Source organism: Lolium perenne, chromosome 2, assembly GCF_019359855.2.
Source record: "Lolium perenne isolate Kyuss_39 chromosome 2, Kyuss_2.0, whole genome shotgun sequence".
Taxonomy (NCBI): Eukaryota; Viridiplantae; Streptophyta; class Magnoliopsida; order Poales; family Poaceae; genus Lolium; species Lolium perenne.
Window position 1 is genome coordinate 51,907,409 of NC_067245.2, and position 11,007 is coordinate 51,918,415.

The 11,007-nt window shown below is 50.9% G+C and overlaps 2 protein-coding genes across 2 annotated transcripts; both read left to right on the plus strand.

The window, feature by feature from the left end:
• The first annotated feature begins 4,575 nt into the window (after nucleotides 1-4,575).
• LOC139835481 (uncharacterized) lies at nucleotides 4,576-5,238 on the plus strand. The gene has a single exon (XM_071825336.1). The coding sequence runs from the start codon at nucleotides 4,576-4,578 to the stop codon at nucleotides 5,236-5,238; it is 663 nt and encodes a 220-aa protein (XP_071681437.1).
• Nucleotides 5,239-6,105: 867 nt separating this feature from the next.
• Nucleotides 6,106-8,888, plus strand: LOC127332584 (uncharacterized). The gene is made up of 5 exons (XM_051358897.2): nucleotides 6,106-6,330; nucleotides 6,479-6,552; nucleotides 7,190-7,316; nucleotides 8,044-8,307; nucleotides 8,405-8,888. The coding sequence occupies exons 1-5, from the start codon at nucleotides 6,205-6,207 to the stop codon at nucleotides 8,681-8,683; spliced, it is 870 nt and encodes a 289-aa protein (XP_051214857.1). The 5' UTR covers nucleotides 6,106-6,204; the 3' UTR covers nucleotides 8,684-8,888.
• The last annotated feature ends 2,119 nt before the right edge of the window (nucleotides 8,889-11,007 follow it).

Genomic DNA, 11,007 nt, shown 5'->3' on the forward strand with positions numbered 1-11,007 from the left:
GTGGCCACTTGGTTGAGACTATCCTCCACATTCCCAACTTGATGTGCCAACGCCTCGAACTGAGCGTAGGAGGCGTACTGGTGTCTGTGATGAGGGGCCTGGTAGTGTGGTGGTAATGGCTGATGTTGCCAATCACCCCACGCCTGCCCAGCTTGCGCCGAAGTTTGGTGCCCCACTTGATGCGCCCCTAAGGCTTGCTCCCAAGGGTCATCTTCGTTACCCTCTTATGCGGGAGATAGCTCTCGCCCCACCACAATCCTTGTGGCGCCTATCTCTTCTAGGGTTAAGACCGAGGTAATCCTGCTAGCCAAAGAAAAAGCTTGCAAAAAAGGTTGCGCGTATTGCTCATTAGATGATTGGTTAGGTAACAAATTGTTAATCACACTCATCGCAGTTAGCTCCATAAAGTCCCAACAAGCAACGACCATATAATTTTCATCCATAGTTGTACCACCCGGAACAACAACCATGCTGGGGAGATGAATGTTATTGCGGTAGGCAAAACGAGTAACTAGCCCACCAGAACGGATAGCACTGGAAGGAGGCGACCTCTACAGCGGAAATGTGCACATAAAAGGGAATAATTATGTTTGAATGCCCCACCCCCTTCCCCGCCGCCCCTCAATATTTAACAATAAATTCGTAGCAATCACCAAGCATCCGAAAATATCATTTGCACTGCAAAAAGATATTGCTTTGAAATAACCAAAGTGTCAGGTTCTTACTTTCAGGATATTAGCTAGTACTCTAATTAATAATTTCGACAAGTGCGGATCCCGAGGAGCTGGGGCCAGGCGCGCCGCTGCATGCGGACAAGCCTCTGCAGGGCTACAGGAGTCCCCTGTCCCCGACAGGATCAGGTGGGACCAGCGCTGGGTCCTCTGCAGCGGATCCTAGGGCAGGGGGCGAATGGGAGAGCGGCACGCGCATCGGAGCTGAGGCGGGCCATTTCATCTGTGTCCCTGTGCCTGGAGACGCGCGCCAGGAGACCGCAGGTGGCGACGTGTCGGCTGCGCGGGAGCCCTCTGGCTCTGGGCTGTGGGCCGAGTCTGGCAGCAAGGTTGGAGGGAGCCGGACCGAGACGGAATGGACTGGGCCCAATAGTCAGATGCAGATGGTTCCAAGGAAGATGGGCCGACAGCTGGATGGAGAGCTAGGGGCCTGTGCTGAATCGGCCAGGGCCGCTGAGGAGGTCTTGGGGCAGCCCATGGATGACCGTTCGAGGGAGGAGGCTCGGCAGCCTGAGAGCCTGGAGCTGGCTAGGGTTAGGAGCTTCTGCTCCTCAATCCTTAAAACGCTTGCGCCTCCGCTGTTGAGCGAGTTCGAGAGGACCACGGGTCTTAGGGCCGACGCAGAGCCCTTTACGCCGAAGAGAGTGACACGTAGATCGGCTGCGGCGATCGCTGGTACACAGGTCAAGATGGCGTCAGCGGCGGAGAGCTCTTTGCTCAAAGCACTTGGTTTCTGCCCGGAGAACCTACAGGTGCAGGAGGAGGACTTGACACGGTTCAAGGAGTTTTTCGACTCACCGATCCAGGATGCACACGTTCGTGTACTGGCGGCCATCTTTGGCAAGGAGCTACCCGCGAGCTTTGAGAGGGAGGCACACTGTATGAGGGCGGTGCCGGCGCACTGAGATGCTGTGGAGCGTCGGAGTCTAGAGTCTGTATTTTTCCTTATGGATTGTACCTTCGAGATTATTTGCTGGAACGTTCGAGGTTTAAACGAACCAGCAAAACGAGATGCGGTGCGTGAGTTCATAGCTAGTCTTAGAGTTAGTGTGGTGTGCCTCCAGGAGACGAGGCTAGATGTAATTGATGATTTCCTTGTTATGCAATGCCTAGGGCCATCGTTTGATGGTTATGTGTACTTGCCTGCGGTTGAGACACGAGGAGGTATCCTCCTAGCCTGGAATAAGTCCATGGTGGACATAGAGCGAGTGAGCTTTGATGACTATGCGGTCACTGGAGAAGTCATTCCTAGAGATAACTTTAGATGGTGGATCACCACCGTCTACGGGCCACAAACGGACGAGGACAAGGTGACTTTCCTACGCGAGCTTACGGAGAGGCGGAGTTTATGCCCGGGGCCGTGGCTGCTCCTGGGGGACTTTAACATGATCATGTATGCGGAGGAGAAGAACAACGACCGGCTAAACAGAACCATGATGGCGAGGTTCAGGAGTTTTGCCCAGGAGCATGAGATCAAGGATCTCTACCTCCATGGGAGGAGGTTCACTTGGAGTAGCGAGAGAGAGGAACCCACGCTCACTCGCATCGACAGGGCGCTGGCATCGGTGGATTGGGACCTCATGCACCCTGATTCCATCCTGCAAGCGCTATCATCATCTGTATCCGATCATGCACCGATCCACCTTTCGTTGAGCGCGGCTTTCCGGCCAAAGAGGAGGTTTAAATTTGAAGCCTTTTGGCTAAATCTAGAGGGGTTCGAGGAGGCCCTGAGAGAGGCTTGGGTCTGCGATCCTAACATCGTCGACCCTTTCAAACGCCTGGATGCACTGTTCCGCAATGCGGCGGAGTTCTTCCAGGCGTGGGGAGAAAAGAAAGTTGGGAACATCAAGCTCAAAATCGCGATGGCTAATACCTTGATCCTAAGGTTTGATGTGGCGCAAGATTCGAGAGCGCTCACGTTGGCGGAGGCATGGCTTAGGAGAACGCTCAAGCAGGTGGTGCTGGGGTTAGCATCCCTGGAGCGCACGATCGCGAGACAGAGATCGAGAATCAGATGGTTGCGTGAGGGTGATGCTAACACCAAATTGTTTCATGCGGTGGCCAACGGGAGGAGAACCAAGAACTACATTGCTTCGGTGAGGGTTGATGACGAGATGATCACAACACAGGAGAGGAAGAATGAGGTGTTCACCGAGGCATATGATAGGCTGATTGGGAGCATTCGAGATAGAGAGTTTACGCTAAACCTGGAGGCCTTAAACATCCCGGTGGCGGATTTGAGCGACTTGGATTCCATGTTCACAGAGGAGGAGATCTGGAACACGATACGTGAGATGCCAGGGGATAGGGCGCCGGGGCCAGATGGGTTCACCGGCGCTTTCTATCAGCGAGCGTGGCCAGTCATCAAGCCGGACATCCTGGCGGGCCTCATGAAATTATGTGTGGGAGATGGTCGAGGCTTCGCCCGGCTAAACCGAGCGCTCATCACCTTGATACCCAAAAAACCGGATGCTATGGAGACAAAGGATTTTAGGCCAATAAGCCTAGTGCATAGCTTTGCAAAATTGTTCTCCAAAATCATTGCGAATCGGCTACGGCCGAGGCTCGGGGAGATTGTTAGCATGAACCAATCAGCATTCATCAAACACCGGAGTTTGCACGATAACTTCGTGCTTGTGAGGCAAGTGGCCAGGAAGATCAACATGAGGAGGCATACAGGAGTGCTTTTAAAGCTAGACCTGGCACGTGCCTTTGATTCCATTTCTTGGAGCTTCCTGTTTGAGGTGCTGAGAAAGATGGGATTCGGAGAGAGGTTTCTGAAGTGGATAGCTTTGTTGTTGTATACGGCAAACACGAGAGTCATGGTGAATGGTGTTCCGGGCGGCCGTATATACCATGCTAGAGGCTTGAGACAAGGGGATCCCACGTCGCCCATGCTGTTTGTGGCGGCCATGGAGACTCTTTCTGCCATGATCACCAAGGCGGCACAGGAGGGGCTGTTTGGGAACTTGGCGTCCATCTCCCCACTACAGAGAGTCTCGGTGTACGCTGATGATGTTGTCATCTTCATCAAGCCGGAGAATATGGAGTTGTGGGCAGTGAGAGACATGCTTAGCATGTTTGGCGAGGCTTCGGGCCTGAGAGTAAACTTTAGGAAGACAACGGCCACGCTGATTCGAGGTACACATGAGGAGGAGGAGAGGACTACGCGGATCTTGGGATGTGAGCTGGCGAGATTCCCCATCCGGTACCTAGGACTCCAGTTGGCGCTTAGACCCCTGTCCAAAGCGGAGTGGCAACCGCTATTGGACCAGGTCATCAAGAGCGTGCCTACATGGCAACGAGGGCTCATAAGGAGAGAGGGACGGCTAGTCCTTATTAACTCAGTGGTCGCGGCCAGAGCAGTACACCAAATGGTCGTAGCGGAGGCCCCAGTATGGTTGCTGGAGGACATTGAAAGGTGGATGAGAGCTTTCTTTTGGGCTGGTAAGGATGAAGTTCGAGGTGGCCAGTGCTTAGTGGCGTGGAAAAGCATATGTAAGCCAAAGGAGTTCGGCGGGTTGGGAGTAAAGGACTTGAGGTTGCAGGGCCTTGCCTTGAGAGTGAGATGGATGTGGCTCAGGCGCACGGATCCGGAGAGACCTTGGCAGGGCCTACCCGGACTGAACGATCCACTTGTAGCAGGAGTGTTCCAGAGTCTGGCAAATTTCAGTGTTGGGGATGGGCGGTTAACCTACTTCTGGAGAGATAGATGGATCAGTGGGTACACGTAGAAGAGTTGGCACCGGAAATCTTCGCCAAGGTAACCACGAGGCGAAAGAACACCCGATTGGTGGCGGAGGCATTAATTGAGGATGCTTGGATAGACGACATACCAGGAGAGATGACGGCTGACTTATGGAGACAATGCCTGACCCTGTGGGAAGCGGTCGAGACTGTCGAGAGAGATGTTTCGAGACCTGATCATATCAGCTGGAAAGGTGCGGAGTCTGGGGCGTACTCGGCAAAGTCCACTTACGAGATGCTCTGTCATGGGAGTATTAGATGGAGTATGAGCAGGCCAGTCTGGGGATCCTTTTCTCCCATGAAATGCAAGATCTTCGCATGGCTGGCTCTGAGATACCGACTGTGGACCTCCGACAGGAGAGCCAGGCACGGGCTGCAGGAGCACCCGGACGTATGCTACACGTGCCTGCAAGGCGAGGACAGTGTTGACCACGTCTTCGTCTTATGCCCTTATGCGAGACAGGTTTGGTGCAGGATTCTGCACAGCGCAGGGTTACGGATGGCCGATCCAGGAGGCACGGGCAACCTACAGAGATGGTGGACGGAGGCCCGGAAGCGAGTGAGGAGGATCGACAGGAAGCGTTTTGACTCCATGGTCATCAGCACGGCATGGACGATCTGGAAGCAGCGCAATGCGAGGGCGTTCGCAAATGAGAGGGGGCAGAAGACAGTGGACCAAATGGTGATCCAGATTAGAGACGATTTCCACATGTGGGAGAAGGCCAAGAGAGGAGGGAGGCTAGAAATAGCGAGAGAGTAGGCCTAGGCGGAGGGAGGGTCGTGTGTGTGGGTGTTCGCAGTACCTTGGTGCTGCTCTTGTAAATTGTTTTGTTCTCCCTTCTATAAAGATAAGGCACGTTTTGCGCGTGCTCTCGAAAAAAAAAAAAAAATTTCGACAAGTTTTATAGTTAAAATATGAATATCTACAATACCAAATCAGTATCAATAGATCTGTATCATAAAAGATAGTTTATAGTGTATTTATTCTTATCGTAGATAGTGATATTTTCATTTATAAATTTAGTCAAAGGTTTCATGATTAAATAGGTTGGTGATATCTTTGACTAAATTTACATGCCTTAATTATTTTGAAACGGCTAGTAAACAATTAGTACCAAAATTCACACGATTAACTAGCTAGGCGCAATATTGCGTGATCCACTATGGACTCGATATTGGATTTATACAACTTGTAAAAAAAAAACCGAATTTTCAACTTCTAAGAAAAAGACAGAATTTACGAGGATTTTGCGCTGCCACGAAATGAAGGCAGTACGATCGCTGAATCGAACTATAGGATCAGTACCAGATTATCCTAGAACATTCCCGTAATCTCCTCATTGACCGGAGAGCAGAGCTGTTGAGGCGAGCGAGAGAAACGGCAACGGTAACGGAAAACGCGGCCGTACGTTTCGGGCGAAGCCCGCACGCGAACGTTCGAAAAAATTCAAATACTGGCTGGCTGGGGAAGCGTACGTACGTTACGTTACGGTGGGGCCTCCGCTCCCGGTCAACCCTCCGGCGGGCCCCACCTGTCATGGACGCTGGGCTGGGTGGGTGGTGGTGGCCGGTGGGGTCTTTAAAAAAGGAGGGGGTCGGGCAGGCGGCACACAGCTCGACTCTCATCCTTCCTTCCTTCCGTTCGACTCCACTCTCCCACCTCACCTCCTTTTTAGACCGAGAGAAAACACCAGCTCCACCCCACCACCACCGAGCAGAAGACGAGATGGAGAGGCCGGCGCCGGTGAGGAAGTCCCACACCAACACGGCGGACCTGCTCGCGTGGCCGGAGGGGGCGCAGCAGGAGCTCGCGGACGCCGCCACGCCGCCGTCCAACCGCCGCCCGCACCAGGTGACGTCACGGGCATGCCTGTCTTGTCCCCTGCTTCCTCGCTCACCGGGATGTAGATGCCTGCCCGAATTGCTGGGGGCAGGGGCTGGATTGTTTCATCTGGGTTTTTTTTAATAAAAAATCCCATCTTTTTTCCTTGTGTGTGCAGCCGTCGGAGGCGATCCACAAGGTGGTGTTCGGCGGCCAGGTCACGGAGGAGGAGGCCGAGAGCCTCAACAAGAGGTGAGATCTGGGGGGGGGGGGGGTCTAACTAGCTGATCTCTCTCTCGCGCGCGCGTGCTGCTTTCTCTCTGCAGAAGACTGCAGGGGAAAGGAATGATTTCGCGTTTTCTTTTCTTTTTATGGGGTCTCGGTCAGAGATTTGGGGGTTTTGCAACTAGATCTCTCGATTTCTATGTCTCCCTCCTTCGAGAATCAATCATTCTTAGGATGTTTATGGTCGATCTGCGACTCTGAGTGTCTAGGGAAATACGCCCGATTTGAACTTCAGTTAGGTTGGTGAGATATGTGCGGCGAGCCTTTGGGTGCTGTTCGGTAGGCTCCCGTCCCGGGGGGGAATTGTGTGACGTGGTATAGTTGATTCTAGTGTCGCGTGGTTTCTGTCTTGATTGATACAACAATGTTCTCACCCACCGAGTCACGTGATTTTTTTTGTTGATGTACTGTTCCGCTGGAATTTTTGAATTTGAACAGAAGAGACCCCTGATTTGTGCAAAAAAAAAATCTAGTTTTTATTTGCTCTTTAAATCTCAGAAAATGAAATCTACTGAAAGAGAGGTTTACCTCTCTGATTCCGATTTGCTGATTTAAGCGGTGCAGCGCACTAAATGAGCTAATTCATTTCTTTCCTTCTCCTCAGGAAACAATGCTCAGCTCCCAAGTGGAAGGAGATGACAGGAAGTGGCATATTTGCAGCTGGAGGCGAGGTCGAGGAGGATGAAACCGCTTCTGTGACGCCCATCCGACCACCTTCAAAGAATTATCAGGTGCCGTTTTCTGCCAGATTTCTTCTTTTCAACAAAACAGGAATATGCTGATCAATGTATTGCTTCTATTTTGATTTGCCATGTCTTAAGCTGTAGTTGTGACAATGTATTGTTATACACTTATACCAAGTCCTAGGGAATAAGGAATTGTTTATTCACATGTTGTGCTAAATGATTGGGAGGAGGGTATCACTTCTTTTAGTACTCCTGATTTGCTTGCGGCATTTGGTATCAGCTGCTGGTGGCTAAAATCAAACCTGTTAAATGTTCTAACCTGCAGAGTCACAAGTTGTTGGGATGAATCTTGTGGAAAAGGTTGGGCTATCATCATTATTAATATGTGATCACATTGGTTGGTGACATTTCCTTGTAAATTCTAATAGAACTGGACATGTTGATTCAACTATTAAATTTGGCCCCCGTTTTCAATTATACTTTGTTCGGTAGACACTGGGATTTAGGTAGTCAGGTGCTCTCTGATTTTTTTTTTTGGTCCATACAAGATACAACATTACAATATAGATGTAGTGCTTCATGACATTTCTAAAGCAGATCAACTGTTTGCATATTTAGTATCGCATACTATTGCTGCAAAACAACTGTAAATTTGGCTCCTCTGTTTAGTAGAGTGGTCTGTATTATCTTTTACAGAATTATTAAAAGAACATTTCACCCCAGATACACTTTCTGACAGAACTGAATCTGTTTTTTTGTCAAACTACTACAGGCAATCAGCACCATAAGTCACATCTCCTTTGCCCAGGATGAAAGCGTTTCTCCCAAAAAGCCAACCTCCATAGCGGAGGTGGCAAAGCAGCGAGAGCTAAGTGGCACGCTCCTGAGCGAGGACGACAGCAAGCTGAAGAAGCAGCTATCCAATGCAAAAACGAAGGAGCTCAGTGGGCACGACATCTTTGCTCCGCCAGAGGATCCCAGGCCACGCAACTCGGAGAATGGCTCGACCTCGCAGACTCCTGGGAAAAACGCACAGGTGCTGCACCCATCTCTCAACACATCTGCAAGTTTTTTCACAGCTCGTGATTGATGGAGTGCTTACGGTGTGATGTGGTTCCAATCGTTTTTGGCAGGTGAGCAGCTTCAAGTTCGGAGAGGACGACACCGACAGCGTGGTGAAGACGGCCAAGAAGATCCCTACGAAGAAGTTCAACGACCTGACGGGCAACGACATCTTCAAGGGTGACCCCGCGGAGGCGGCTCCCGGGACGGCGGAGAAGCAGCTGAGCGACGCCAAGCTCAGGGAGATGAGCGGCAGCAACATCTTCGCGGACGGGAAGGCGCCGTCGAGGGACTTCCTGGGCGGCATCCGCAAGCCCCCCGGCGGCGAGAGCAGCATCGCGCTGGTCTAACAGCAGCCCCATCCTGATGGACATGGACATGACAGACATAGCCAGCCTTACAACATTCTTGGTTCATCCCGTCGCCGTCTCGATCAATCTAGGAGTGAGTGATTGTTAGGAAGTGAGATTTTTCTTCTTCATCGTCGTTGGTGGTGTGACTGATCTGTGATCCCGATTGGAACTTGTGGTTTGATGGTTTTTTCCTTTTCCCTGATGATCTGGCGCCGGGTGCTTCCTTTTTTCCTTTCTCGCTGTAAATTAATCCCGATGATGGTGTGACAAGCAACGATAGTTGTCTCTTCTAATTTAGCATCCGATGCGCAAGCTTGTTGCGTTGTTGGTTGGGTTGGTTGGTCGTGGCGTACCTACTGTAACAACCTAGAGTGATGTTTCAGCTGCAGGGTCTTCTTGTTCTTTTATTGCGTGCTGCAATAGGCGTCTCTGTTGCCCCTGTTGGTAGGTCTGGAAGAAGACGAGCATATGGTTCGTTCCTGCTGCAGTGAGGCACCTACTAATTTGATCCAACTAGTATGACTGCCAGCAGCAGCGTCTTTTTCAGATTGTACCATGTTCCGTCTTTCTCGTCGAGTCTGAATTTAAAACCCACGGGCCCTCGCTGGTCAAGTTACTGTTGCGGGCGCTTTGGATACGAAAAAGCCAACAGTTGCTTCTTCTTTTTCTGAGCCACAGGATGGGTGTTGAAGTTGTTATGATGATGTGATTGATTAGCACGCCGGCACGCTCGGCATGAGACTGAATACTGGCAATGATACTTTGACGTCACTTGTGAGAGCATTCTGGTATTTCTCATGATGAATGAATGGGCGCCCGAGTGGGTCTGGAAGCGGTCTTCGAATGTTCAGCTAGCAGGGGACTGTTTTCTGTTCAGCTCACTACCTAATGTTCAGCTAAAATCTAAGAATATGGCTCCGCATTCCTTGGCGGCAGGAGAGGATTGTCAGCTCTCAATGCTCCATCTCACACCAAGAAGATGAACACGGATTTTGGCCATGTGTAAAACATGTACGTAGCTTTTCTCTCCTCTTCTGATGTTTATTATTCTGTTACAAGCTTCAATGAAACCCGAAATTCAGGCCATGAACGAGACTTTACGACCAATCCTCGAGTATCTTAGTTGCGGACGTTTTAAGTGGGGTCTGGAATGTCATCAGATTTAGGAGAACTCTCTTCAGGATTTGTGTAGTCGTATTAGACTATGTGATAAGGAAGATTCATGTAGATGGTTACTTACTAAAACTGGCACATTTACATTAAAATCGATGTATCTAGCTTTGAAGATGGGTGAGGCTAAGTGGCCCCAGTGGAATGTGTGGTTGGTTAGAATCCTGTTAAAAATAGAAGTTTTTTATGGTTAGCTTTTCATAAAAGTATTCTTACCAAGGATGTGCTAATTAGGAGAGGATGGAAAGGCGGAGATAATAAATGTTGTTTTTTGTGAGGAGATAGAAACACTGGATCATATGTTTTGAATGGTAAATTAGCAAAGTAAGTATGGAGTGTGGTGAAGTGCGCTACGGGTCTGGTACTCTGGTAGATGTACCTGGACATTTTCAAGACATGAGTAAGTGGGTCATGAATTTCCCAAGTTGAATTAGGAATGTTGTTTCGATGGGTGTGGCTGCGGTATTCTGGTCTTTTTGGAAGGCTCGGAATGCAGCAGTTTTGATCATGTATACCGGCATGATCCAACTGTAGTCACTGGATCGAGTCGTGGTCTTTGCTGCAGAAACAAAACGTAGAACATCGCAGCTCAGCGCAGCGGTTGGCAATGGCAAACGTGGCATCTGAATGTTTCAGCAGAAGAGCAGGCTGGGAGCTTCTGACGAGAAGGACTGGCGTGGACTGACAAACGAGTTAGGGTGATGTGCTGGAGATGTTGAAAAAGGATCAAGTTATTTGTAGAGATTTGTCCCGGTAGTGGGCGTAGGATGCTGTTGTAGGTGTTTAAGCAGGGTCGCTGTTTCAGCTTCTCTCCTAAAAAGTTGTAACGGAGTTATTTTGGTTTCCCTTAGCTCGGTTGGTTGCCTCCCTGACCTAGCCACCGCCCCTCCACCCTCCCAGCGCCGCCGCCGCACCTCCCTCCACCACCGCCCCCTCCCATCCCCTCTCCTCCCTTCCCACCTTCGCCCCGGGTCGTCTCGCGCGAGGCGGCTCCGGGCGACGACCCGAACCCAAGAAGAGGCGGCCCATCTTCCTCCTCCTGGCCGCTACCGCCATCAGGGTCGGCGGCGGCGGCCACGTCCGGCTGCCAAAGGCAGAGGCGGTGGTGGCGCGTCCATGGACTCCCCTTCGCACGGAGGCAGGGTCTTCCA